The 26,731-nt window shown below is 62.0% G+C and overlaps 2 protein-coding genes across 2 annotated transcripts; both read left to right on the top strand.

The window, feature by feature from the left end:
• The first annotated feature begins 2,162 nt into the window (after window positions 1–2,162).
• LOC142077482 (maestro heat-like repeat-containing protein family member 2B) lies at window positions 2,163–11,989 on the top strand. The gene is made up of 20 exons (XM_075139448.1): window positions 2,163–2,333; window positions 2,887–3,052; window positions 3,443–3,541; window positions 4,077–4,228; window positions 4,542–4,685; window positions 5,248–5,340; window positions 5,829–5,898; window positions 6,010–6,123; window positions 6,603–6,676; window positions 7,018–7,137; window positions 7,595–7,702; window positions 7,897–8,056; window positions 8,456–8,496; window positions 8,794–8,935; window positions 9,659–9,711; window positions 10,104–10,211; window positions 10,465–10,584; window positions 10,780–10,902; window positions 11,733–11,894; window positions 11,954–11,989. The coding sequence occupies exons 1-20, from the start codon at window positions 2,163–2,165 to the stop codon at window positions 11,987–11,989; spliced, it is 2,256 nt and encodes a 751-aa protein (XP_074995549.1).
• A 5,320-nt stretch (window positions 11,990–17,309) lies between these two features.
• On the top strand, window positions 17,310–19,854 carry LOC142077481 (maestro heat-like repeat-containing protein family member 2B). Its single transcript, XM_075139447.1, has 6 exons — window positions 17,310–17,427; window positions 17,673–17,835; window positions 18,128–18,321; window positions 18,931–19,068; window positions 19,271–19,382; window positions 19,527–19,854. Exons 1-6 carry the CDS (start codon window positions 17,315–17,317, stop codon window positions 19,614–19,616), a joined length of 810 nt encoding a protein of 269 aa, XP_074995548.1. The 5' UTR covers window positions 17,310–17,314; the 3' UTR covers window positions 19,617–19,854.
• The last annotated feature ends 6,877 nt before the right edge of the window (window positions 19,855–26,731 follow it).

Below are 26,731 nucleotides of genomic sequence, written 5' to 3' on the forward strand. Positions count from 1 at the left end.
CCCGCCCCATGGTGTGTCCCCAGCATGTGTCCCCGTGTCCCCGTGTCACAGTAGCCCTCTGTGGGGTGCCACGCCCCACAGGGGTGTCACAATGGCCGGGCTCTATATCTTGCTCCTGGGGCTGGTGCTGCCCCAGTTTCTCGCGGTTTTTGCCCGGAGAGAGCAGTGCATCGATCCGGGAGATCCTGCGGCCATGAGGAGGATGAGAGCGCTCAGAGGTGAGGGGCTGGCGGGAGGTTGGGGGCTGATGCCTGCTGGAGGCAGTGTCCACCCCAGCCGGGTGCTGGGGGCTGCGTCCCCATCACCTCTCATCCTGCTGCCAGGCACCTCTGAGAGGGCTCTGGCTCCATCCTCTCCCTGCCCTCCGCGGGGCAGCTGGGGACCGCTCAGAGACAACCTGGCCCGGCCGGCTCTTGTTGGGGCTGCCCAGCCGCAGCCCCCCTGGCCTCTCCTCGCAGAGCCCCATGTCCATCCCCTGCCCAGCTCAGGGCCCCCGCGCTGGACTCGCTGCAGCGCGTTGCTGCCCTTCTGTCACTGGGGAGCCCAGAATGGGCCCAGTCCCCCAAAGTGGTCTTCCCACTGCTGCGGTGAGGGGAAGACTCCCTCCCCTCATCCCACTGACTGCCCTCTTGCCAGTGCAGTCCAGCACAGGCTGTTAGTGCTGGGGGAGGCTGGGGAGATCCTCACCCCTCCCTGGTGCGAAGCCCCGCAGCCAGCAAAACCGTTTATTTCTTTTCTTCCAGCTCTCTGCCCATGCCTGGGTTCCCAGTCCAGACCCGCGCGTTCTGAGGACAGAGGCAGGGCAACGGGGACTGTCCCTGCAGCCGTCACTACCTTTGCGGCTGTCGGGACTTCTCTGCTAAAGCGGCTGCAAGACAATGAGGTGAGGCGGGGGGGTGAGGGCTCCCCTCCATGCCGCTGGCTTCCCTGGGTGCTGCGGCAGAACGGCACCTCTGCCCTCCTGCAGGCGCTTTGTCCCCCAGCGCCGATCCTGCCGCTCAAGCTGGACTAATGCCACCGCTCCCCGCTCCTTTCCCCAGGAGCTCGCAGCACTCTCCTGGGCAAGGCAAAGCCTCTGGCATAAATCCCAGCATCTCCCAGCGCCTTTGCCCAAGTGCCCGAGGCCCCTCCTTAGCTTTGGTTTGGGAACTGTCCCATCACCGGGGCTCCTGCCTGTGCCCCAAGGTGCAGGGTGCTCGTGGCTTCCCCTCCTCAGGGCCTGGTCTTGTTCCCACACCTTCCCCTTTGTCACGGTCCATCTGGATCTCTCAAATTTACAGGACAACGTACTCTGTAATTGTAATTGAAACTTTATTTCATGAGCTCATTAAGAAATACAATAAACAAACACGACAAACAGGGGTTCAATCGCCTTTTGCCCAGACTAGTCTGTGACGTGAATTCACTTTGCCAGTCAAGTCATAAGGTTTCGTAACTTACAACCCGTAGCTCTTAATATCGTGCACCTATGAGCAAAAAAAGAATTAGTTAGCTAGCCGATGAGGGGAGGGCCCATCCTGCCTCCTCCGTCACGGTGCGGGCGTCCCCTGTATCACACCGGGAAGCACGAAAGCCTCAGCAGTTCAGCTGCTGTTGGATCCGCTTCAAAAGTTTTCTGAGTAAGCTGATGTTTTAAACCCTCCAGCTTGGAGGTTTGGTCTCTACCATTTCCATAAGTTAGTGGATCCTAAGGTTTCTGAGGAAACTGCCAGACAAAAGATGATGCTGCCGCAGACAGCAATCTGCAGTGATAATGGCTGCATCATGGCCCTGCAGCTCTTTCTGGCCACCTGCCCTGCCTACGTGGGGCTCTTGCTTTGACCTAATGGCACTGCTCCCAGCACACATCAGGCCTTCGCATGAGCTGGGTTAGCCAAAATCTAGGCAGGAGTTGAGTGAACAGTCACACCCTTCCTCGCCTGGCACTTTCCCCCTGACCTCCGCCGTCTCCCGTCCTCGGGAGTGACTTCCGAGGCTCCCGCACGGCCTTTTACCCTGGCGGAGTCGATCTCCCTGTCTGGCTCTCTGCTGATGTCAGAGGCGCCGCGGAAGATCTTGCTGTTCCCCGTGGCTGTCCTGACCGATGCCTGCAGCTCGTACCTCGTGCCCGTGTCACACAGATGATTTGGGGGGCAGCAGGTCTCTCTCGTGGCTCCCTGGGAATGAGGGCAGAGCAAGTCCCATCACTCCCCTTCGTGGTCTGTCCCCAGGGCGACCGAGTGGAGACATACCGGGAGCTGGAGAGCGTCTTGCAGGGAGACGACGGCTGCTTGACGAGCGGTGTCGTGAACCGCCTGATAGCGGAGGCGTCCAGGGACATGCGAGCAGCCCAGGTGAGCTTGTTCTCTTTCAAGGCCACCAAAGCAGCCTGCCTCCGGCCCTGGTTTTTGGGGAAATAGAGAGTGGCGCAGAGATGTTCCTCGGTTATTCAGACCCAGCGGAGGTCCTAAGGGAGAGGCTCTGGGGACTCGTCATTACAGGGAATTGGGAGAGGGGACGCAGAGAGCTCTGCCGAGAAGCGGACTCAGGGCTGTTTCTAACTGAGCGAGAGCTGGGTTCAAGCTCAAGGTTATTTCTCCTGCCTTGAGGAGGAGCCATGGGAACCCACCAGCCCCACGGAGAGGTCCCAGGGGGGTGTCGAGTCTGCGACAGTTTGTTCCTGGCATCTCCATGGAGAGGGACCAGCAGCACAGGGTTGTGCCGGGGAAAAGCCTCCCTCGTCTCGCTGGGGAGCTGCTCGCCTACCCCAGGGTACAAGAGGCGGCAGCTGCCCGGCCCCGAGCACAACTGTCCCGAGGGGTCTCGCAGAGGAGACGGGGTCATTCAGCCTGTCCGAGTGCCTCAGCCGTTTTTCTTGGGAGTGTTTAACCTGTGACGCTTTTGCAGGGTGTGACAGGTGATGTGAAGACGGCCGCTAGCGACGTCCTGGTGGCACTGGCCCGCTCCCACTTCCACTTCGTCATGTCCGAGCTCCAGAGCCACCTGAAGGCCATGGGGAAGGTCCCTGATGAGATTGTGCTCCTCACCGTGGGCAAAATGGCCCGCAGCTACGGTACGGTACTGGTTTGGGTAGGGGTCTGTGCTAATGGGGAGAGGGGATGCTCCCCCTCCCTAAGTGCTCTGTGTTGAACGGGGGGGCTATGGAGTTGCTGTGCCTCCTTGCTCCGTGCCAGGGCCGGCTGGCAGCTCTGCCTTACCAGCCCGATCCCAGTTTCTGAAGGGTGGGAACCCGTTGGAGACAAAGCCGTGGGGTCTCTGCCCCCCACTGTCCTCCCCATTTCTCCAGAGGGCTTCCTGTGTCCCCCTTGGGGAGGGCAGCCCTCCCCACGCCCTCTGGCATGTCGTGCATGGCCCAGCAGCCCCAGCCCTGCCAGGGACGGACCCCAGTCTCCCACGTCTCTCACTGACCCTCTCGGTCCCTCTGTCCCTGCCTGCTCTGCAGCTCTGCGGTGCATCCCCTTTGTGGGAATGACGCTGCTCGCCCTGCGCGCCGTGCTGAGCCGGGTGGGGAGTGGCCGGATCCTGCGCGCCGTCTGCAGCGGTGAGTGTCGGCTCCTTGGCCGGGGTCCCAGGGACCGGGGCTGTGGGGGCCGTCGATGCCTCCATGTGACCTCAGAGGGAACGTGGTGGGTGTCAGCCCGCAGTGAGGTCAGGCCTCGATGATCCCAAACTGCTGTGAGTGTGTAGAAGAGAGGGGGAAGCCCGGGAGGTTTCCGCGCGGCGAGGAATTCCCGGGTCCCTTCCCACGGCTTCTGTTCCCCTGCTTTCCTCTGGGCTTGAAATGCCTGCTCTGAAAGGGCGTGTGTGTGGGAAGGGAAGGGGTGGGGAGGGGAGGGGCTGCAGTGAGAAATGCTGGAGGGGAACAGGCCATTGAGGAGGAGAAGGTGTGATGGGGAGGAGGAGAGAAACAGCGAGGTGTTTGAATCCAGACGCCTCAAGAGCACACATTGCCCTCAGATCCAGATCTGGTCCTGGGCTGAGCCCTGCCAAGCCGGGGACTGTCCTCAAAGCGGGCTTGGGCAGGGCGTCCCTGCTGCAGACTCTCACATGCTGCCTTTTCCTTTCTCCTGGTGCAGTTCTGGAGCAATGGTCCAAAGGAGTCAATACCTACTTTGGCAACCAGGAGCAATGCCCCTTCCCTCGCAAGGGGGTAGCACAGATCTGTGAAGCCATTTACCCGGTCTTCTGCTATGCGGTGGCAAATTGGCTGGACTGCAAGGAGGAAGAGGTGAGAAGTGCTGCTTTCCACACCTGGGGCTGCAGCAGAGATCTCCGTCTGTGCCCAGTGGGGTGCGAGCAGAGGGGTGAGGGGAGGGGTCTCCGTGACAGGAAACAGCCGAGTCCTGGGGCCTTTCTGCAGGGAGGGCTGGGGTACCAGCTTGGGGAAATGCTCTCTCTCCTCTGGAGTGAGCCCTTCTCCTGCAGGGCAGAAGGGAGAGGGAAACCCCTCCCAGCGGGAAGGGCAGACTGGTGTCCAGGGGGTGCTGAGCGCTAGGCAGACCTTCGGCCCTCCAAGCAGCGCCTCTCCCTTCCCTCTTCAGGACAAGCAGGCTGTCCTCGGGGCAGTGGCTGCCATGATGGAGGTCCTTCTGCATGAGGAGCAGCACCGAGAGCATGCCTGGGAGCAGGTCTTCTGGCTCCTGCACCAATATCAGGAGATCCGAGACACCTCCCGGGTCACCAAGGTGAGGTCACCAAGGCGCAGGGCCTGGCATGGCTGCTGGGGTGGGTCTGTGCGAGTGCCAGGGGGAGCTGGGGAGCTGTGGGGTGCCAGGAGGAGCTGGGAAGCCCTTAGAGGAGAACAGGGAGAGCAGAGGAGGCCTGAAGCTTCCCGGGCTCTTTGGGCAAGAAAAGAGAAACGCGGGGCGGGGCAGGAAGGAGGCAAGAGTCCCTGGGGCTCATCTTCTCAGGAAGGCAGGCATTGCCACCTCCCTGGGGCTCTGTGTGCGGGAAGAGCTTTGCCCTAATGCCCAGGGCCGTGTCCAGCCCCGTCCATGAGGGGCGAGGTCTGATGAGTGGGAAGTGCCGGGAAACTGAGTTGTCAACCGCGGGCTCTGTTCAGAGGAAGGAGACCCTCCTGATGTTGCTCTGAGGGGAGGGCAATCCAGGAGTCCCATGCAGGAGGGTTTAGGGTTTTCCCTGGGAGCTGGTGTTAGGGACTCCCCTTATCCCAGATGTGCTGGATTTTCCTTTCCCAAGTGCCTTTAGGTGCCTTTAGCCTCTTCTTCCTCCCCCGTTCTCTTGTAGAGCCTAAGTTATGTCTTGGACGTGCTGGAGGGAGTTCAGACCCCAATCCCACAGGGCACGGCTCTTGCCATCAGCACCGCTGTGCATCGCCAGGTAAGGGGAGCCTGCGCCCTGCTGCCAGCCTAATTGCCATGGAGGGGAAAGACCTGCCAGCTGGCAGGGCAGGGCAGGGCAGGGCAGGGCGTCCCTCCACCGGGACCTTCCTGCAGGCCAGGAGCACACCAGGATTTGTGATCCAGGTGCCACCTTAAGGCTGCAGGAAGCCTGATCCGGGCTGTTTGGAACGGGCCCGAGGGGCAGCCCTGTTCCCACAGCAATTTCCCTCTCGGCCAAGTCGCAGGAGGACTCTGGCGTGCTGGCACCCTAAGGGCAGCCTTTTGACACTGTCAGCCTCAGCTCCTGGGCAGCCTGGGCTGCTGCAAACCTCTGTGTGTGCCCAGGGCCATCGTTGGGTGGGCTGGGTTTTGGCTGTGGGTCCCGTGCCCAGAGAGCTCAGGGAGAGGGGAGCAGAGAGCACCGTTTCTTTTCAGTCCCTCTCAACGCTGATGTAGCTTTCTCTAAAACGCACCTTGTTCCCACAGCTCTCCGATGCGACCAAGGAGCCTGGCCCGGCCCATAGGGCAGTGCTGTCCCGCTGCATCGTGCTGCAGGGTAAGGAGAGGAGACTGGGCGATGCCCCGCCGTGCCGTGGCAGCTCTCTCCCTGTCCTTGGTGGTCAGGAGCAGCTGCCTGCTAACGCAGAATGCGATTTCTTCCCCACAGCACGAATGTGCCCCGCGGAGACGGTCGTGTTTCTGCGCTCCCAGCTGAGCAGTGGGAGCGAGGCCGGTCGCGTGGCAGCCCTGGGCCTGCTGGGAGCGCTGGCCCACTCTGACGGTCAGTGCCCGGACCAGGGACACGAGGCAGGGGTTGGGGCTGCTGGGCTGAGAGCAGGAACGGGCTGAAAGTGGTGCACCTGCACCCAAAAGGAGCTGCAAAGAGCAGGTCCCCCAGCTGAGCTGACACCCCACAACAGGGATTGAGCTCTCCCCCGGCAGTTAGAAATGGCGGCACCCCAGGGACGATGATCCAAGCTCAGTAACACAGACAGGCTGGTGGGCGGGCGGGTGGGCTGGTTTGCACAGGAGCTGCTTGTACCCATGCTGTTTGTGTCATCCTCTGTGTTACCACATTACCATGGCTTTCAGTCCCTGTAAAATAGCTGCGCCTCTGTGGCTACGCCACTGCCTCCTGTGAAGTCAGAGTCAGGCCCCACTTTTCTGTCCCGTTGGTGTGCGAAAAACTTGGAAGCTTCAAGGGATCCCTTCTGCCATCAGGGCTTTGCCTCAACGCACACCTCTCCATATCTCTTCCAGCACCTGAGACGAGAGAGAAGCTGCCCCAGGTGGTGGAGGCCGTGCAGTCGGTGTGCAACCACCCGAGTGCCCAGGTGAGCTGGTTTGGGAAGGGACAGTGCTGCCAGGAGAGGCAGAGAAACCCTTTCCCCTGGGGCAGAGCTGGGGTGCCTGGGGAAGCGCCGGCGCGTTGCCCAGGCAGTGGGTGATGGCTCCTCCCCGGGGAGAGCTGGCAGAGTGGAGCAGGGAGGTCGCTGTGCTCTGTGGGGCAAGTGCCTGTCCAGCCTGGTGCTAAAGCCCAGCCCTGACGCCGGGAGCAAAAGCTTTTGCGGTGCCCTTGTCATCTCTCCACGAGCCACAAAGGCTGCCCCCAAGCAAAGGCAGCTTCCCTTTGGGCCTTGAACAGGAGGAACGTAACCGCACTCTCCCCTGGCAGGTGCGGAGGGCGGTTCTGGAGTTCATCAGGGAGCTGCTCAGCTCCGGCTCCCAGAGCTGCTGGGCATGGGATGTGGTGGGGCACATCTTCATCGAGTTCAGCCGGACCTCGGGCAGACTGGTAAGGGCAGAGCAGGACACCCAGGGCTTTGACCAGTGCCTGGACTGTGCTGAGAGCTCCTGCAGGTGTCCTTGGCCATGGAGAGCTCCACGCTGCAGGGCCATCAGCGCTGGCACTGCCATTGGAGCGGCCTCCAAATGGCTCTTCCTTGTGGGTTCCTTGGCACCGCGCACAGCCCTGCTGAAGGGCAAGTTCCTCACCTCTGCTTTGGTGTCATGACAGCAGCATTTGGGCCCTGGGGTACTGTGCAGACAGGCAGCGGCGCTCTCTGCTCCCAGGCTTCCCAGTCCTTCCCAGGGTCCGGGACCTGGTCCTCAAGCTGGGTCCGACTGTCCTTGTCCTCCTTCAGGAGGTCAGTGCTGCCGGGAGGCTGGCACAGGAGCACTGGTGAGTCGTGCCTGAGCCTCGTCGGTCAGGAGCTGAGAGTAACGGGGGTTTTGCCAACTCTGTCTTACAGGTGGCAGGAGGCCTTTTTGCCTGGGAAACGCAGGAGGATGGAGCTCTTCGAGCCCTGTGCATGGACATCCTGGGCTCGCTGGATGTCTCTCTGAGAGGGATGACCAAAGTGAGTTGCCCTCTGCCCTGCTACTGTGGCTACTTCTTGCCTTCAGGACATTTTTCCTCATGCTCCCCCATGCCCTGAACCTCTCCATTACGTGTGCTGAAGCACCCGAGGCTCAGGGAAACGCAGACCATGCTTTTTGTCTTTGAGCTGAGTGGAAATGCCAATGTGGCGAATTGCCCGGTTCTTCTCTGCAGCTCCTGTGGCCGAGGCTGCTGCAGTATGTGGTGCCAGCCCAGTACAGTGGCATGCTGATCCCGCTCTCCCGCTGCCTCCGAGCCCTAGTTGAGAGACGGGAGAGAGCAGGGTGCAAGGAAGAAGAGGAGGAGCCGGATGCCATGGACTCCCAGGAGCGAGGTAGGAGCCCCAGTGAGTGCTGCTGGGTTTGGCCGGGCGTCGGGCCAGTCCATGTCTCCCTGCGCCCCACCAGACCTGAGCAGGAGCCAAAAGGAAAACCAAAGGGCAGAGTCAGGCTCTGCTGCTGGATATGGGAGGCTCTGCCCTGCATTGCCCCTTGCCCGGTGCAGGGGCACAGCTCTCCTGCTCGCAGCACTCTCCTGGTGAGCCAGGGCTCATTCCTGGCCATGCTGGAGCTGCCTTCATCTCATGCTGGGCAGCCCTGGGGAGCCCCACCGGGCCAGCGCTGTGGCAGCACAGCTGCCCTCAGCCCTCAGCCTTGTGCGGGGCATCGGAGGTGCAAAGGGCAGGGCATGGCGGGGGCTCGTTGGCTCACCCAGCCTTCCTTCCTCCCCGCAGCCCAGCTGCCGGCGCCCCAGGTCCTGTTTGTTCGACTGCTGGTGAGTAGTGGGGCCCTGGGGAAAGGGCTTTTCTGGCCAGGGGTGGTGGGAGAGCCCAGGGCAGAGATGCTGCTGAGGCCAGCGCCGGGAGCCCCTGAGGAGGAGGCGGCATGCCCGAGCCTGCCCGAGCCTATCGGGGATCCCACTCCTTTCTCGGGGCTGGCAGCTCCCCGGGTGAAGCCATCGGCTGCCTGCTGCTGGCCGAGTGGCACCGAGCTCCCTCCCTCCCTCTGTCCCTCCCGGGAGAAGCTGTGGCTCTGGCAGCAGGAGCGACCCTTCTCTCCTGCCCTTGCCTAGGTGGTGGCGGCGGCTCCTAACGCGAGCAGCGAACGCGCAGCCGCTGCCTTGCAGCTGCTGCAGGCGCTCCATGGCAGGATCCACAGAGCCTTGGGGGCGGCGTGGGCGACCGAGATCCCCCTCGTGCTGCAGTACCTGGAAGGTAAAGAGCAAGTGGGGAGGGAGGGGCTGGCGGGGAGGGAGGGGGGGCAGGAAAATGCAGCTTCCCAGCGTGAGAGAGGAAGAATTGTCCCCAGTTGCCCAGCACTTGCTCTGCTGCCTTTCCCCTTCCAGGGAGCCAGCACTGAGGCTGGGGCAGCCGTCCCCTGGCATCAATTCGGCCCAGGGGATGGACGGGGCCGTTGATGTCCCCTTGGATGGCAGGCCTTGGTGGCACCCCCATGTCCTGCCCGGACGGTGTTTGGGGGAGGGACAGGACTGGTGCTCCTGGAGCGGGTGCAGCCCCTGGCTTTGGAGGACCAAGTCCCCAGGCCAGGCCAGGTTTGCAGCAGCCGTCCTTGGCAATAGCCAGGGGGAAGGGCTGCAAACGGGCAGAATGCGGTGGGTCATTAAGGAGAAAATGTGTGTTGCTGGTGCGTGCTGTGACTCAGTGGTCAGAGTTGTGCTGGGAGCTGCAGTCAAGCGGTGGGGATCAGCTGCGGTCAGTGCGTCCTTCCCCAGCTTGAATCAGTGGCTCTGAGAAATGCCCCTGGGATCCCTCCCGTGTCTTTGGCCTCGCGAGGGCTTTGGCGTGGGTGCTTGTAGGCCTTTTCTAGGCTGATGGCCTGGGACTTTTGGGAGGTCTGACTGCAGAGGAGACCACTGGGCTCTTCTTTGGTGTGAGGTTAAACAGCAGCGAGAGCTTTTGCTTCCTCTTGCTTTCTAGGAAGAACCGAGAGCTCCCTGGACTCTGCAGAGTGGGAGCACCGCGTGCTTAAGGTACAGCATCCTTGCGGGGGGGTTCACAAATAAAGGGGGAGAAGAGGGAGCAGACAAAGTTGTGGGAGGAAGCTCGGGGCTGCCTGTGCAGGCACCAGGAGGTGGGGGCACCTCCTGAGCACCCCGTACATCCCCCCGGAGTAGGTGCCTGCCCGCTCAGAGGAGCTGCTGTCTGCACGGCTGATGGCTAATGCTGTGGCACGCACCTTAGCGCTGCTGCCTCCTCTACGTCCGCCGTGCCGGGGGGTCTCGCCGGAGGTGTTAGGAGAAGAGGGAGGCTGGTGAAAGAGGGTTGGGTGGGGCGGGGGAAGAGACCGCCGTTCCCAGCAGCTCCTGGAAAGGGGCCTGGCCAAGGGCAGGGCAACACTCGCTTCCTCTCCTGTTCACCCCAGTTCCTGCGAGCGTCGCTGGAGCCCATTGAGGACAAGGCCTGGACCGTGGGCCTGAGCCGGGAGCTGAGCCAGCAGCTGGGCAGCTCTGCCCCCGGCTCCTGGGAGAAGGTGTGTCTCCTGCCCTGCGCTGGGGCTGGGACCGGCGCCGGTGCTCTGCCCACGCAGGCGGTTTTCATTGCTTCCCCTTCCCTCAGGCTCCCCCAAAAGGAGCTTCGCTTGGGGTTGCCCCAGCGACTGGCTACAGCCTGGCACCACGGCCGGCCTTGCCCGCTCCCAGGGGCAGTCGGGTCCGCCTGGGGCCAGCCCTCTCCTGACAGGTCGGGCTGTGACCGCATCTCGGGCTCGGCCTCTTCTCTTTCAGCTTTTCCTGTACAAGGCTCTTGGGACGGTGCTGGCAGCTTGTCGGGACCTCAGGCACGTCCAAGGGCAGGTGCTGAGGTTCCTCCAGGAGACCAACCCTGTGGAGCTGTCTGAGGCCCAGGTGAAGTGACGCTCACGTCCTGGGCATCCCCTGCTGTTCCTGGGGAGAGGGAGGGCTGCTGGCCCTGCTCCAGACTTCCTTGATTTCCCCCTTGCTGCCGTTTCCCCCTTGCTGCAACGTCCTGCCTGGCTGTTGTTGCTGGCCACGTCTGAGTGCCTGGGCTGGAGCTGACTCCCCGTTTCTCTGTGGTTGCAGGGGATGATTTCTGTTGTGTCCCACGCTGCCGAGAACCACTTCCACCTGGTCTTGGACGCGGCGACTATGTTCTCTGACGCTTTCACCAGAGCCTGGTTCCGTCAGACTTCCACGGGCCGGAAGGTAAAGGATCCAGGGTTTTGCTGTCTGGCTTTCCTTTTTTGGCCTTATTTCCACTGCTACACCTGCGGCAGCCAAACCGTGGCAGCCGTCTTTAGATTAACCCTCTTGTAAGAGTTACGTGAAGCCTGTGTGTCAGAGGGGACATCCTGGCACTGGGGCCCCTGAGGTGTCTTTGGAAAGGACAGGGTTTGACACCTTGTGGATGAGAGCCACCCAGCCGGGGCAGCTGCAGCGGTTGCTTGCTTGCAGCCACGTTGCTCCTGACTTAACTTCAGCAGGAGCTGGCGACAAGGTGGGGTGGGCACGGTGCAACACTCTGCCCCTTCCTGAAAGCTGGGGGCCGGGAGCAGGAGCCTGGTGAGGTCTCGCTGGCTCTGCTCCCCCCCGGGGGCTGTGGGGAAGCCTTTCTGGGCAGGGCCGGGCCCTGCAGAGAGAGCGGTGCAGCCTGGCCTGGGGAGGTGAGCAGGCTGGGCTCCTCTGCACCGCTGACCCGCGCAGGCTGCGCGACTTTGAGCAGCACCATGGCAGGCTATGTCAGATACCTTTCCACAGAAAGGTTCCAGACAGCTCCCCGACCTCTCAAATCAGTGGTAAAACCGCCAGCAGCGTGTGCGATGCTGGCTGCACCTCCTCCCCATCCCCACGTGAGAACCCAAGCTGCGGGATGGAAACAGCTCCCGTCCCCGGAGCTCGCAGCTCGAGGAGCGGCTTGGGGAGCTGCTGGAAGGTGCCCAGGGAAACAAGGAGCTGGTGAGGGTGGGGGCAGGGCCTGCCACAGGAGCCCGCAGGAGCCCTGGGGCTGACGTCTCGGGGCATCTCTGTCGACACAGGTACAGCGGCGGCGGAAGATGGAGAGAGCCCAGGCTGTTTGCGCTGCTCTCATGCGCACCTACAGCGGCATTGCGCTGCGTGCCCCCAAGGAGCAGCTGCTCACCCGCGTGGACAAAGAAATCGTGGGCAACATCCTGCAGCTCTTCAGAACCCAAGAGAGGGTAAGAGCACGGGGCGCACAGGGCAGGGATGCCTGGGTGCCCCAGCTCCAGCCTCTCAGGGCTGGGGTGTCCCGAGATGGACGGTCTCTTTCTAAAGATCCCCAAGGAGGGGTTGTCCTCAATGTCCAGACCCAACCGCCCATGGGTTCCCCCTGCCCATGCTCCTCTTCCACCTCTCAGCCCTCCAAAGAGTTCACGGGGTGCTTTGCTCTCTCTGGCCTCAGAACTTGCAGCTCAAGCTCGCCCTGGTGCAGAGCATCACCGAGGTCAGCTGTGCCATCCAGGCTGTGGGCGACTGCGGCAGCTTTGAGCTGTCGTTAAAGCAGGAGGCGACGTGGACCCTGCTGGTGAGTGCCCGTAGCCGGGGCAGTTGCACAGGGGAGTTTTGGGCTGCGCCATCAGACGGGTTTCCCCAGAGGCACGACGGTCTCGCAGCTTCATGCGAGCTCCTGGAGCTGTCCCCCGCGTGGGTGGGGCCCACGGGTGCTGGTGCTGGGTGGCTGTGGCTGGGGAGCAGGGTGAGGAACCCTGCGGTGCCTTTGGGGATCTGTGGGGGTGACAGGGCAGTGTCTGCCCAGGCCTGGCAGCAGAGCCTGTCCCCGGGGGAGGTGGGAGGCCTGTCCCGTGTCCCTGCCCTCTGCCAACTCTGCGCTTGTCTCTCTGGGACTTGCAGGACTGGATAAAGGGGGAGCCCTGGGACTCCGTGGTGTACGGAGTGTTTCAGGTCCTGGAGGAGTTGAGGTGAGGTCTGTTCCCCGGGCGCTGGGGACTCCCGGTGTGCCCCATCCCAGCTGGTTGGGGCAGCCCCAGTGGCCTCGAGCACGGGGCCGGGAGCTGCTGGGGCTGTGGAGTGGGAGGGTGTTCCCCATTTCGGGTGTCTCCCAAAGGGAAGGGAGCCCCAGGGGTTCCTTAACCTGGGGGTGGGGGGTTGCCGCTGCCTGGGAGGAGGCAGGAATTGCTGGAGCTGAAGGCAGTGCTCACTGGCATGGGCTGGGGGTGTTGCATTTGGGGCCCTCGATTAGGAGGAACCCAGCTGTGGTTTGAGCCACTCTGGAGAGGGCTAGTAAATGCCCTTTCTGTTTTCTCTTCTTTGTCCTCTGGCCAGCAAGCTGAGGCCACCTCTGAGCAGGGAGGAACATCGCAACCTGCTGGCGGTGTGCTGCCAGAGTGTCTTGTCCTATCCGTCCAAGGAGCGGATGGACAAGGGAAGGAAGACAGTGAGGGCAACTGTGAACATGCAGGTACCCACCGGCAGTGCCTGCCCGCCTCTGGGTCAGGATCCCACCTCGTGCACCCTGGCAGCCCCCATGATGCAGAACCGCATCTCTCCTTTCCTGCTTTCAGCTTCTGCACAGGAGAGGCATGGAAGACCTGGGCCGTCTGATAGCAACGCTTCTGGAGGCAGAGAAGACCTCTGCCTGCTTTGACGACATGGTCCATGTGAGTAGGCATGGGGCAACAGGGAAAGTGTGGCGGGGGCAGAGAATCGAGGCCTTAGCGGGTGAATAGCAGGTGGATACCTTTCCTGTGGGAAAGTGGGGCTTTGGCTGCTCGCTCCGAGTCTGTGCTTCTGGCTGGGGCCAGGGGCTGAGCTGGGGAACAGGAGCACCCAGCCACTGCAGCCTCAGGACAGGCAGAGAAGTGGGCCCTGCCGGAGGGAAAGCCAGGAGCCAGCCCCGAGCTGGGCGAGAGCAGCCTGGGGGAAGGCTGGAGTGGGGAGACGCCGGCAGGGAAGCAACACCTGGCTCAGGGCAGAGGCGGTTGGAGAGAGTGAGGCGGCGGAGGCAGCAGGGCCAGTGCTCGGTAGGGCCGGGGGCCGTGCCGGGAGGGGCCAGAGAAGGAGGGAGAGGGAGAGGGATCTCGGGGAGAGAAAGATACCTGTTGCGAGAGAGATGCACCCTGCCTCAGGTCCTGAAGGGCTGGCTCACCTCAGCCGAAGAATGGAAGCAGGAGAGAGCCCTGCGGGTTTGCGCCCATGTGCTGGGAGCTTGCAAAGAGCGATCTGAGCTCATGGTGAGTAGGGACCCGCCGCATGCCCTGGTGCCCCCTTCCCACCATTCATGGCCCCGGAAGGGAGCCCTGCCCAACTGGGTGCTGGGTTTTGGGGCTCCTGGGATTATGGGGCAGCCCTTCTGCCTGCCCCTCTGCCTGGTCGCTGCTCAGGGAGCAGGATGGGCAGTAGAGGCGAGCGGGTGCTGTGGCTGCCTGCGACCCTTTTCCTGCTGCTCTCCCCTGCAGAGAGGACGTCCTTGCAAGCAGTTTGGCTGCCTGGTGGGACTGCTGGGGACTCTGAGCAGCGACCGCCAGGAGGCATGGGTCTGCCTCGACTACCTTCTCCAAATGCAAGGTGAGGAGCGCGGGCGCTTCCCAGCCTTGCTCAGCCTGATCCTCCTTCCCTTCCTGGCCTGGCGCCAGCGGGGTCCCAGGTCCCCGGGAGGGAGGGGGGAGGCAACGTGCTCGGCTGGTTTTGTGCCCCCACCCTGTTAACCCTCTGCCTCCCTGGCCATCTCAGGAAGGATCCCTGGGAGAGGGTCGCTGAGTCCCACCTCCCTGGGGCATGTGTGAGGCTGAGTGGTCAGGGCCATCCCCCACTGCTGTCTGAGAGCAGCGCGTTGTCACCAATGCTGGGGGCTGTTCCACTCCACGTCTGTCCCCCTCCACGTTAGAGAGATAGAGGGTGGTCAGAGAACTCGCTTGGATGAGGTCCCTGACATTTCGGAGGGTGCCTTCCCCTCGCTCCCTGCCTTGAGCCTGGAGAGAGGGGCAGCTACCCAGGCAGTCTCCAAACTCATCCCTGCCAGGGAAGACATCTCCTGCCGAGCACAAGAGAGGAAACCAATCCGCTGCCCAGAGCAAACTGGGCAGGGAGGAGAGATCTGAGCTGCAGGCCCGGAGCGTGCTGCAAAGGGTTGTGTTCAAACCCTTTCCTCTTCAGGCAGCAGGGTCTGCCTGTGCTGAGGAAGTCACGGGGAGGCTTCCTGCCTCCCAGAGATGAGGGTGGCCTGTGCGGGAATAGCGGACGCAGCTGCTGGGAGCAGAGGCTGCTGAAACCCTGAAGCCCCAGCAAACGGTTCAGGAAGGAAGAGGGCTCTTTCCAGCCCGTCATTTGTCAGCCATTTATCGGGCTCAGGAAGTCCTGCTGCACCGAGCTCCGGAGGGCCCTGGCTTTCCCTGTGGCCTTCACTGCCACCACTTGGGTTCTCCTTTACTGGTATCTGGGGCCAGAGGTTGGGTTTCTGTAGACGTGACTCCTCTTTTCTCCTGGTGTTTGTTCCAGACAAGACCGTGAAGGCAGATGAGAGCAGGTGCCTTTGTGAGGAGCTGAACAACCCAGGCACGAAGACTCAGATGGAGACCTGTACCAAAATAGGAAAGGTAACTGGCCCCAAAACAGCAGGGTGGGGCCCAGCTCCGGGGCTCCTGCACGCCTCCCTGCTCCCCTCCAGTCTCTCGCTGTCTCCAACGCAAGCTGTCCAGGACGGCTGTTGTTAGCAAGTAGCAGGAGGCTTTGAGACAAGGCTGTCGTTTAGGCACGCTGGAGCAGATACCATGGTGTGTGCGTTTGTGCGCGTGTGTGTGCGTGAGTGCTCTTGTCAGAATACAGATTTGGTAGGTGAGCAAACAGCATGGGGGAGGCACTTCCAAATCGCTTAGCTGCATCAGATGTAAACACCACTGCATGCACAGCAGGAGGGAGAAGTGATTGCCCCCTCCCTGACTGCCAAACTAACAGTCCCGTCAAGTTTCCTTTCCTTTCTGAATTGCTGGAGCAGAGCTGTGACGCGGTCTCTCCTGTTCCTGACTTCTCTCCAGGCTGTTTGCAAATGCATCCCTCCAGCACAGGCTACGGACTTTCTGACTGCCGTCCTGGACAGCTTGCTGCGTGTCACACCCAGTCGTGCAAGAGCAGTGTGGAAGTGGGTGTTCGTCTTCCTGGTGGAATGCAGAAAGGAAATACTCCAGGAGGTAAAGGAGACCTTTTTTTCCATTTGACTTTGCCTTTTCTCCTGTTGGCTGTTGCACTACACCCTGTGCAGTTGGCATGGGCTCAAGAAATGCTCAGCCTGTGTGCCGAGCCGAGGGGCTACTGATGGTCTGAGTCATGCGTTAGCACCTGCTGCTGGCTTCTGCTCCAGCTGGTGACAAGGATATGGGCACTTCTTGTCCAAAGTCTCACATTGGTCCAGGTCCTTCCCATGAATGAGGTGCCAACCTTGCCGTTCCTCCCCTTCCTCCGTGGGTCACTGTCAGTCCTCCCTGCCCTGGGACCCGCTTCGCCCTGCTCTTTCTTCACTGGTCCCCAATTCCCTCTACTCTGAGATTTGCTGGGCACGCGAGGTTTTCCACAGGTTGGATACTTGTTCATTGCTCTCCTTGCTTTCCCCGACTGTGGTGTTACCCAGCCTGCGAGGTGCCCTTCCTTTAGCCACCAGTTGCTGCCCGTTTGTAGCCTGGGAGCCTCTGGCCTCATGCTCTGCCTGCCCTTTCAAGGCTCCTCTTCTCCTCCGCTCGCGCTCTGCTGCGCTCCACTTGGGCTCTAGGGCCACCAGCAGCTCGCTCGGCCCAGACCAACCCCGTGGCTGTCCGCCGCTGGCAGAGGTCGGTCACAGTGATGGCAACCACGGGTGGCAGCCCACAGGATCGCACCCGGCTGAGCTAAAGCTCGCCCAGCTGTTAGGCTGCTGCTGTTAGGGCCAGGGCAGGGCGTCCCTGTGCTGTCCCTGCAGAGCCCACGGCCGCTCCGGGCCGCGGGAGCGCCGCATCCGTGGGCTGCGGGGTCACCCCTTGCTGCTTCCCCAGGCGCAGAGCAGGTTGTGGCTGCACCAGGGGCCAGAGGTAGGCAGCCATGGGAGAAGCTGGGATCTCCCACGGGCCGAGGGACCTGGCTGCCTCCTTGTCCTTATCGTGGCCACAGCTTGTAGCTTCGAGGGAAGGCCCTCTGTGTGAGAAAGGGGTTGGCGCTTTGGGAAAGGAGGGTAGAGGCAAGGAAAAGTGTCCCCGGAGAAGTGGGTTCCTCTGGAAGGAGTCACGTGCCCTTGCACAGGCCCTGCAAGGCATCTTCAGGGTCTCGAAGAGCGTGTTTGGTCTTGCTCCTGCATCGCTACAGACACGTGGGGAGAGCTGGGTGTGAAAGTGCTGGGTGTGAAAGGTGTCCGTGTTTTCTGTGTGCACACAGGGCACGCAGCTGCTCATACGGCTGGGCCAGGCACATGCAGGGACTGAGGCTCCGCGTGCGTGTGCGTGCGTGCGTGTGCGTGCGTGCGTTCGTGCACACAATTGCCAAGAGCACACTCGGCTCCAGCCGTGAGCCAGGGTCAGGCAGGGTGGAACCTGCAGGAGGGGTAAAGGATGCACCGAGCCCTTCTTTCTCCTCTTCTTCCATTCAGGTGCCGAAAATCCTGAACACTCTTTGCGCCTACATGCAGCAGAGCACCCACAGGCCCTTCCTGCTCCATGCGGTGTTTCTCCTTGCCCGCTTTCACCGGGAGCCCGTGATCAGCAGTCTCCTCCAGAAAGGCCTGCTCATGGACAGGTACGTGCACTGCCCACGCCCCCACCGCAGTCGAACAGAGACCCCACAGCTTGCTCGTACTGGGGGGTCCAGTTGAGAAGCAGGTCTTTTTCTTCTGCCTGAACAGTCTTGAGCGTTGCAAGACTGCGTGCTCGTGTCCCTGCTGTGCGTGGGGCGTTGTAAGCCCCGCTGCAGATGAGGAGGTTTGAGGGCAGTGCAGGGCTGCGGGGATACGGGCTCGGGGGTGAACGTCTGTTCCCTTGCAGTGACACGGTGGAGCTGTGGAGGAGCCTGGGGAGAAGCATCCTTGGGATTCAGGTCCTGAGGTGCTTAGTGGAGAAACTAAACAGAGCAGGAAACAACCGCCGGGGAACTGACTCCTCCGCTTGTGAGCAGCACAACCGTCAGACTGCTCTGGAGACTCTGACGGTACGTGGAACAGCAGACACGTTTCTGCAGCTTTCATCTGCTTTCTAACCCATGCTTTGTCGCGAGGGAATCGGGTGCCCTTTGCGGATGCTCGTGGAGACTCCCAGGGCGCTGTGCTGGGCCGGCCTCAAGGAGTGTGGGGAGCCAGGACGGTTTTGTGCTCCTGAGCCACAAGGCTGTCGCAGAAGTGACAACTGCAGAGAGTAACCCCCCGCCCCAGGCAGGTGGGGGAACCAGGCGGTGGGAAGAGGCCTTGCCTGAACAGGTGGTTCTTGGTCGTGTTTCTCTGCAGATCACCCGTGCCATCTCGGAGGTGGTGCTTTCCCTGGGGAGCACGGAGGAGCTCAGGCAACTGCTTCCCCACCTCCTTCCCAGCCTCCTGAGGTGGGCCAGTGAAACGCTGGGCGAGGAGAGGCTGCTGTCCCCCACGAGCAGCTGGAGACAACTGTTCCTCGAGGGCTGGGTGCTTGAGGAGAAGCCGTGCAGGTAAGGAGCCGAAGGGCCGGATGGAGGGGCTGGCTTCATTTCCCCTCGCCAAAGCACGTGGCTTTGTGGGGCTGAGGGAGTGCTTCACCTGCCCTGCTTCCTAGATGCGGAAACCGGTCATCATGGTTGGTTTTACTTCTGTTCGTTCCTGGAGAAACTCCAGCTCCCGGGCGGGAAGGTCTTACGCAGCTCGTACTGCGGGCGGCTGTCATCTTGCCTCCTGCATACCCTTGCATGCACAATAGCATTGCACTCCCGCAGTGGACCCCCGCTGGGAGCAGTGGCTCTCGTGGGCACCGGTGTCGTTCTCCGCAAAGTGCTGGTGGGAAGAGGTATTAGGTGTTGCCTTGGTAAGTATCTAGCATGGAGTCAGTCTAGGGGCGTGGGTTTTCTTCTGCTTCAGCGGGTTTGGGGCATGACGAAAACGCCAGTGTTGCTATCTGCAGCCTTGAAGGCTGTGAAGCATCATTTCAGGGGTATTTAGCTCTGCTAAAGATAAGTCTTCCCTAAGGTGCTGCGATTTGAGATTTCTTTGGGTTTGTGGTGGTGTTGTTACTTGGATTTGTTCTGTTTGTGTTTGTTTATGTTGTGTTCTGTTTCTTCTGCCAGGATTTTCCTTTCAGCTATAGAGTTGGTGCTAGGGAAATGCGTGGCGCAGAAATGGATGCAGCTGCTCTTGAATCGGGCGGTGTGGGCTCGCCTGGAAGACCCCCTGGCTCACCCTGAGGGGGTGTGTCTGCTGAGCGGGTAAGAGCCGCAGGGATGCATCTGGCTGCCTCCTGTGGAGCTGTGCCCAGGGAAAAGGCTGCTGGGACCCTTCCAGCGTGCCTGGGAAGCGGTTCTGAGCTAAAGAACAGTGTCTGCATCGGAGCAAGGGAATTTTGGAGACCTGGCCTGTGGCCTTCCTGGGTAACTAACTGTGTGTCCCTGACTTGTGTCCCCTGCGCAGCGTCCTGCTCCGTGCTGGGCTCGTCTCCCCCTGCCTGGTGAAGAACCTCTTGCCGTGGCTGGATTCCTGCTCGGTTAAGCTGCGGGTGACGGCTGCAGCTTTCTTTGCTGAGGTAAGGTGGGGGTGGGGAAGGAGGGGTTCGAGGGGTTTTACTGAGATGCTGCCGCTTGGGACGTCTAGCTCACTAGACTCACTAGCACGAGTGGCAGAGGAGTGAGATTCTGCCATCCAAACGAGCGTCTGTCTTCAAACCCAGCTGGAAAGGGCGGAGCGCGAACTGAAAGCCGTGAAAGAAACGGCAGCAGAAGTCAACAGCTGGAGAAGGAACATGAGGAGACGAAGTTAATGCTCCAGAGGAAAGAGGGGAAGGCGGCTGTTGGCAGAGGGCTCAGGCAGAAGTACACAGGGAGCAGGAAGAAACCCCGCAACTGTGGATTCGTCCCCTCTGACCTTGTTGAAGGACTTTCAGATGAGGGTTGACCTGGTGACACCAGAGTCTCTCCAGAGACAAGTGATTGGCAGCAGGACACAGCTGATGTCTGCCCTGTCTTCCTGGATCTTCTTATTAAATCTTTTGTTAACGATCTCTCTGCGTAGTCTCGCTCTCTCTCCTGGGTGTATGTGAACTGAAAGGACCGGGTGCCAGCTACTGGGGGGCTGGTGTGGGAGGACTGGGTGCCAGCTACTGGGGGACTGCTGTGGGTGGACTGGGTGCCAGCTACTGGGGGGCTGGTGTGGGTAGACTGGGTGCCAGCTACTGGGGGGCTGGTGTGGGTGGACTGGGTGCCAGCTACTGGGGGGCTGGTGTGGGTGGACTGGGTGCCAGCTACTGGGGGGCTGGTGTGGGTGGACTGGGTGCCAGCTACTGCAGCCAGCCAGGGTGTGTAGGCACCACGCACCCCCGATTTGTGGTGCCAGCTACTGGTGTGGGTCCCAGTGCAGCTACTGGAGTGAGTGGGGGGTCCCAGTGCAGCGAGTGGAGTGAGTGGGGGGTCCCAGTGCAGCGAGTGGAGTGAGTGGGGGGTCCCAGTGCAGGTACTGGAGTGAGTGGGGGGTCTCAGTGCAGCGATTGGAGTGAGTGGGGGGTCCCAGTGCAGCGATTGGAGTGACTGGGGGGTCCCAATGCAGCGAGTGCAGTGAGTGGGGGGTCCCAGTGCAGCGAGTAGATTGAGTGGGGGGTCTCAGTGCAGCGAGTAGAGTGAGTGGGGGGTGCCAGTGCAGCGAGTGGAGTGAGTGGGGGGTCTCAGTGCAGCTACTGGAGTGAGTGGGGGGTCCCAGTGCAGCTATTGGAGTGAGTGGGGGGTCCCAGTGCAGCGAGTAGAGTGAGTGGGGGGTCCCAGTGCAGCGAGTGGAGTGAGTGGGGGGTCTCAGTGCAGCGAGTGGAGTGAGTGGGGGGTCCCAGTGCAGCTAATGGAGTGAGTGGGGGGTCCCAGTGCAGCTAGTGGAGTGAGTGGGGGGTCTCAGTGCAGCGACTGGAGTGAGTGGGGGGTCCCAGTGCAGCTAGTGGAATGAGTGGGGGGTCCCACTGCAGCGAGTGGAGTGAGTGGGGGGTCCCAGTGCAGCGAGTGGAGTGAGTGGGGGGTCCCAGTGCAGGTACTGGAGTGAGTGGGGGGTCTCAGTGCAGCTAGTGGAGTGACTGGGGGGTCCCAATGCAGCGAGTGGAGTGAGTGGGGGGTCCCAGTGCAGGTACTGGAGTGAGTGGGGGGTCCCAGTGCAGCTATTGGAGTGACTGGGGGGTCCCAATGCAGCGAGTGCAGTGAGTGGGGGGTCCCAGTGCAGCTAGTGGAGCGAGTGGGGGGTCCCAGTGCAGCACGTGGAGTGAGTGGGGGGTGCCAGTGCAGCTAGTGGAGTGAGTGGGGGGTCCCAGTGCAGCTATTGGAGTGAGTGGGGGGTCCCAGTGCAGCGAGTAGAGTGAGTGGGGGGTCCCAGTGCAGCTTGTGGAGTGAGTGGGGGGTCCCAGTGCAGCGAGTAGAGTGAGTGGGGGGTGCCAGTGCAGCTAGTGGAGTGAGTGGGGGGTCTCAGTGCAGCTAGTGGAGTGAGTGGGGGGTCCCAGTGCAGCTATTGGAGTGAGTGGGGGGTTCCAGTGCAGCGAGTAGAGTGAGTGGGGGGTCCCAGTGCAGCTATTGGAGTGAGTGAGGGGTCTCTGTGCAGCTAGTGGACCGAGTGGGGGGTCTCTGTGCAGCTAGTGGACCGAGTGGGGGGTCCCAGTGCAGCTAGTGGAGTGAGTTGGGGGACCCAGTGCAGGTAGTGCAGTGAGTGGGGGGTCCCAGTGCAGCTATTGCAGTGAGTGGGGGGTCCCAGTGCAGCTAGTGGAGTGAGTGGGGGGTCCCAGTGCAGCTAGTGGACCGAGTGGGGGGTCCCAGTGCAGCGAGTGGAGTGAGTGGGGGGTCCCAGAGCAGCCAGTGGAGTGAGTGGGGGTCCCAGTGCAGCTAGTGGAGTGAGTGGGGGGTCCCAGAGCAGCCAGTGGAGTGAGTGGGGGTCCCAGTGCAGCTAGTGGAGTGAGTGGGGGGTCTCAGTGCAGCTATTGGACCGAGTGGGGGGTCCCAGTGCAGCGAGTGGAGTGAGTGGGGGGTCCCAGTGCAGCTAGTGGAGCGAGTGGGGGGTCCCAGTGCAGCGAGTGGAGCGAGTGGGGGGTCTCAGTGCAGCTAGTGGAGTGAGTGGGGGGTCTCAGTGCAGCTAGTGGAGTGAGGGGGGGGTCCCAGTGCAGTTAGCGGAGTGAGGGGGGGGTCCCAGTGCAGCGCGTGGAGTGAGTGGGGGGTCTCAGTGCAGCCAGTGGAGTGAGTGGGGGTCCCAGTGCAGCTAGTGGAGGGAGTGGGGATTCCCAGTGCAGCGAGTGGAGTGAGGGGGGGGGTCCCAGTGCAGCTATTGGAGTGAGTGGGGGGTCCCAGTGCAGCGAGAAGAGTGAGTGGGGCGTCTCAGTGCAGCGAGTGGAGTGAGTGGGGGGTCCCAGTGAAGCCAGTGGAGTGAGTGGGGGGTCTCTGTGCAGCGACTGCAGTGAGTGGGGGGTCCCAGTGCAGCGCGTGGAGTGAGTGGGGGGTCCCAGTGCAGCGAGTGGAGTGAGTGGGGGATCCCAGTGCTGCTAGTGGTGTGAGTGGGGGGTCCCAGTGCAGCGGGTGGAGAGAGGGGGGGGTCCCAGTGCAGTTAGTGGAGTGAGTGGGGGGTCTCTGTGCAGCGAGTGGAGGGAGTGGGGGGTTCCAGTGCAGCCAGTGGAGTGAGTGGAGGGTCCCAGTGCAGCTAGTGGAGTGAGTGGGGGGTCTCTGTGCAGCGAGTGGAGGGAGTGGGTGGTCCCAGTGCAGCCAGTGGAGTGAGTGGGGGGTCCCAGTGCAGCTAATGGAGTGAGTGGGGGGTCCCAGTGCAGCTAGTGGAGAGAGTGGGGGGTCCCAGTGCAGCTAGTGCAGTGAGTGGGGGGTCCCAGTGCAGCGAGTGGAGTGAGTGGGGGGTCCCAGTGCAGCGAGTGGAGTGAGTGGGGGGTCTCAGTGCAGCGACTGGAGTGAGTGGGGGGTCCCAGTGCAGCGAGTGGAGTGAGTGGGGGGTCCCAGTGCAGCTAGTGGAGTGACTGGGGGGTCCCAGTGCAGCGAGTGGAGTGAGTGGGGGGTCCCAGTGCAGCTAATGGAGTTAGTGGGGGGTCCCAGTGCAGTGCGTGGAGTGAGTGGGGGGTCCCAGTGCAGGTACTGGAGTGACTGAGGGGTCTCAGTGCAGCGAGTGGAGTGAGTGGGGGGTCGCAGTGCAGCGAGTGGAGTGAGTGGGGGGTCCCAGTGCAGCTAGTGGAGTGAGTGGGGGGTCCCAGTGCAGCGAGTGGAGCGAGTGGGGGGTCTCTGTGCAGCGAGTGGTGTGAGTGGGGGGTTTCAGTGCAGCGAGTGGAGTGAGTGGGGGGTCCCAGTGCAGCGAATGGAGCGAGTGGTGGGTCTCTGTGCAGCGAGTGGTGTGAGTGGGGGGTCTCAGTGCAGCTAGTGGAGTGACTGGGGGGTCCCAGTGCAGCTAGTGGAGTGAGTGGGGGGTCCCAGTGCAGCGAGTGGAGTGAGTTAGGGGTCCCAGTGCAGCTAGTGGAGTGAGGGGGGGGTCCCAGTGCAGCCAGTGGAGTGAGGGGGGGTCCCAGTGCAGCTAGTGGAGTGAGTGAGGGGTCCCAGTGCAGCGAGTGGAGTCAGTGGGGGGTCCCAGTGCAGCTAGTGGAGTGAGTGGGGGGTCCCAGTGCACGGACTGGAGTGAGTGGGGGGTCTCAGTGCAGCGAGAGGAGTGAGTGGGGGGTCCCAGTGGAGCTAGAGGAGTGAGTGGGGGGTCCCACTGCAGCGAGTGGAGCGAGTGGGGGGTCTCTGTGCAGCGAGTGGTGTGAGTGGGGGGTTTCAGTGCAGCGAGTGGAGTGAGTGGGGGGTCCCAGTGCAGCTAGTGGAGTGAGTGGGGGGTCCCAGTGCAGCTAGTGGTGTGAGTGGGGGGTCTCAGTGCAGCTAGTGGAGTGAGTGGGGGGTCCCAGTGCAGCTAATGGAGTGAGTGGGGGGTCCCAGTGCAGCTAGTGGAGTGAGTGGGGGGTCCCAGTGCAGCGAGTGGAGTGAGTGGGGGGTCTCAGTGCAACGAGTGGAGTGAGTGGGGGGTCCCAGTGCAGCGAGTGGAGTGAGTGGCGGGTCCCAGGGCAGCGCGTGGAGTGAGTGGGGGGTCCCAGTGCAGCGAGTGGAGTGAGTGGGGGGTCCCAGTGCAGCTAGCGGAGTAAGGGGGGGGGGTAGCAGTGCAGCGCGTGGAGTGAGTGGGGGGTCCCAGTGCAGCTATTGGAGTGAGTGGGGGGTCCCAGTGCAGCTAGTGGAGGGAGTGGGGATTCCCAGTGCAGCGAGTGGAGTGAGTGGGGGGGCCCAGTGCAGCTATTGGAGTGAGTGGGGGGTCCCAGTGCAGCGAGTAGAGTGAGTGGGGGGTCCCAGTGCAGCTAGTGGAGTGAGTGGGGGGTCCCAGTGCAGCTAGGGGAGTGAGTGGGGGGTCCCAGTGCAGCTAGTGGAGTGAGTGGGGGGTCTCAGTGCAGCGCGTGGAGTGAGTGGGGGGTCCCAGTGCAGCTAATGGAGTGAGTGGGGGGTCCCAGTGCAGCCAGTGGAGTGAGTGGGGGGTCCCAGTGCAGCTAGTGGAGTGAGTGGGGGGTCTCAGTGCAGCCAGTGGAGTGAGTGGGGGGTCTCAGTGCAGCTAGTGGAGTGAGTGGGGGGTCCCAGTGCAGCCAGTGGAGTGAGTGGGGGGTCCCAGTGCAGCTAGTGGACCGAGTGGGGGGTCCCAGTGCAGCGAGTGGAGTGAGTGGGGGGTCCCACTGCAGCGAGTGGAGTGAGTGGGGGGTCCCAATGCAGCGAGTGGAGTGAGTGGGGGGTCCCAGTGCAGCTAGTGGAGCGAGTGGGGGGTCCCAGTGCAGCTAGTGGAGTGAGTGGGGGGTCCCAGTGCAGCGAGTGGAGTGAGTGGGGGGTCCCAGTGTAGCTAGTGGAGCGAGTGGGGGGTCCCAGTGCAGCTAGTGGAGCGAGTGGGGGGTCCCAGTGCAGCCAGTGGAGTGAGTGGGGGGTCCCAGTGCAGCTAGTGGAGTGAGTGGGGGGTCTCAGTGCAGCGAGTGGAGTGAGTGGGGGGTCCCAGTGCAGCTAGTGGAGCGAGTGGGGGGTCCCAGTGCAGCTAGTGGAGCGAGTGGGGGGTCCCAGTGCAGCCAGTGGAGTGAGTGGGGGGTCCCAGTGCAGCTAGTGGAGTGAGTGGGGGGTCTCAGTGCAGCCAGTGGAGTGAGTGGCGGGTCCCAGTGCAGCTAGTGGAGTGAGTGGGGGGTCCCAGTGCAGCTAGTGGAGTGAGTGGGGGGTCCCAGTGCAGCTAGTGGAGTGAGTGGGGGGTCTCAGTGCAGCCAGTGGAGTGAGTGGGGGGTCCCAGTGCAGCTAGTGGAGTGAGTGGGGGGTCCCAGTGCAGCTAGTGGAGTGAGTGGGGGGTCTCAGTGCAGCGAGTGGTGTGAGTGGGGGGTCGCAGTGCAGTGAGTGGATTCAGTGGGGGGTCTCAGTGCAGCGACTGGAGTGAGTGGGGGGTCGCAGTGCAGCGCGTGGAGTGAGTGGGGGGTCTCAGTGCAGCGCGTGGAGGGAGTGGGGGGTCCCAGTGCAGCGAGTGGAGTGAGTGGGGGGTCCCAGTGCAGCGAGTGGAGTGAGTTAGGGGTCCCAGTGCAGCGAGTGGAGTTAGTGGGGGTCTCAGTGCAGCGAGTGGAGTGAGTGGGGGGTCCCAATGCAGCGACTGGAGTGAGTTAGGGGTCCCAGTGCAGCGAGTGGAGTGAGTGGAGGGTCCCAGTGCAGCTAGTGGAGTGAGTGGGGGTCCCAGTGCAGCGAGTGGAGTGAGTGGGGGGTCCCAGTGCAGCTAGTGGAGTGAGTGGGGGGTCCCAGTGCAGCTAGTGGAGTGAGTGGGGGGTCCCAGTGCAGCGAGTGGAGTGAGTGGGCGGTCGCAGTGCAGCGAGTGGAGTGAGTGGGGGGTCTCAGTGCAGCTAGTGGAGTGAGTGGGGGGTCTCAGTGCAGCGAGTGGAGTGAGTGGGGGGTCCCAGTGCAGCGAGTGGAGCGAGTGGGGGGTCTCAGTGCAGCTCGTGGAGTGAGTGGGGGTCCCAGTGCAGCGCGATGTGATCAGCGCGACCCACTTACTCCACGTAGCATCGGTTGCATGATGTGTAGAGGGGACCCTCCCTTTGAACATCCAGCCCAGCACCGGCAGTCGGGGTGCCAGGAGGAGCTGTGCTTCAGTACCAACCACTTCCGAAGCAGCTCGAACCCCTTCATATGCTGCCAATATCTCCTTCTCAGTTGGAGTGTAGCGGGCCTCGGATCCTCTGTATCCCCGACTCCAAAACCCTAAGGGTCGACCTCGAGTCTCCCCTGGTGCTTTCTGCCAGAGGCTCCAGGTAGGACCATTCTCCCCGGCTGCGGTGTAGAGCACATTCTTCACATCTTGTCCTGCCCGGACTGGCCCAAGGGCTACTGCACGAACTATCTCCTGTTTAATTTGTTCAAAGGCTTGTCGTTGCTCAGGGCCCCATTTGCAATCGTTCTTCTTCCTGGTCACGTGATAGAGAGGGCTTACAATCAGGCTGTAATCTGGAATATGCATTCTCCAAAAGCCCACAACGCCTAAGAAAGCTTGTGTTTCCTTTTTGCTAGTTGGTGGGGACATGGCTGTTATTTTGTTGATCACATCCATTGGGATCTGACGATGTCCATCTTGCCATTTTATTCCTAAAAACTGGATCTCCTGTGCAGGTCCCTTGACCTTACTTTGTTTTATGGCAAAACCAGCTTTCAGAAGGATTTGAATTATTCTCTCCCTTTTCTCAAAAACTTCCCCTGCTGTGTTGCCCCACACGATGATGTCATCAATGTACTGCAGGTGTTCCGGAGCCTCACCCTGTTCCAGTGCGGTGTGGATCAGTCCATGGCAAATGGTAGGGCTGTGTTTCCACCCCTGGGGCAGTCGGTTCCAGGTGTACTGGACACCCCTCCA

This window comes from Calonectris borealis, unplaced genomic scaffold (genome assembly GCF_964195595.1).
Source record: "Calonectris borealis unplaced genomic scaffold, bCalBor7.hap1.2 HAP1_SCAFFOLD_271, whole genome shotgun sequence".
Classification (NCBI taxonomy): Eukaryota; Metazoa; Chordata; class Aves; order Procellariiformes; family Procellariidae; genus Calonectris; species Calonectris borealis.

Bases quoted from the DNA above. Each gene is read 5' to 3' on its own strand.
- LOC142077482 (XM_075139448.1), top strand. From the start codon at position 2,163: ATGAGGGCAGAGCAAGTCCCATCACTCCCCTTCGTGGTCTGTCCCCAG. The intron at 6,677-7,017 runs GTGAGCTGGTTT...CTCCCCTGGCAG, and splicing joins GCAACCACCCGAGTGCCCAG to GTGCGGAGGGCGGTTCTGGA. The intron at 11,895-11,953 runs GTAAGAGCACGG...CCAGCCTCTCAG, and splicing joins TCTTCAGAACCCAAGAGAGG to GGCTGGGGTGTCCCGAGATG.
- LOC142077481 (XM_075139447.1), top strand. From the start codon at position 17,315: ATGCAGCAGAGCACCCACAGGCCCTTCCTGCTCCATGCGGTGTTTCTC. The intron at 18,322-18,930 runs GTAAGGAGCCGA...TTCTTCTGCCAG, and splicing joins CTTGAGGAGAAGCCGTGCAG to GATTTTCCTTTCAGCTATAG. The intron at 19,069-19,270 runs GTAAGAGCCGCA...TCCCCTGCGCAG, and splicing joins GGGGTGTGTCTGCTGAGCGG to CGTCCTGCTCCGTGCTGGGC.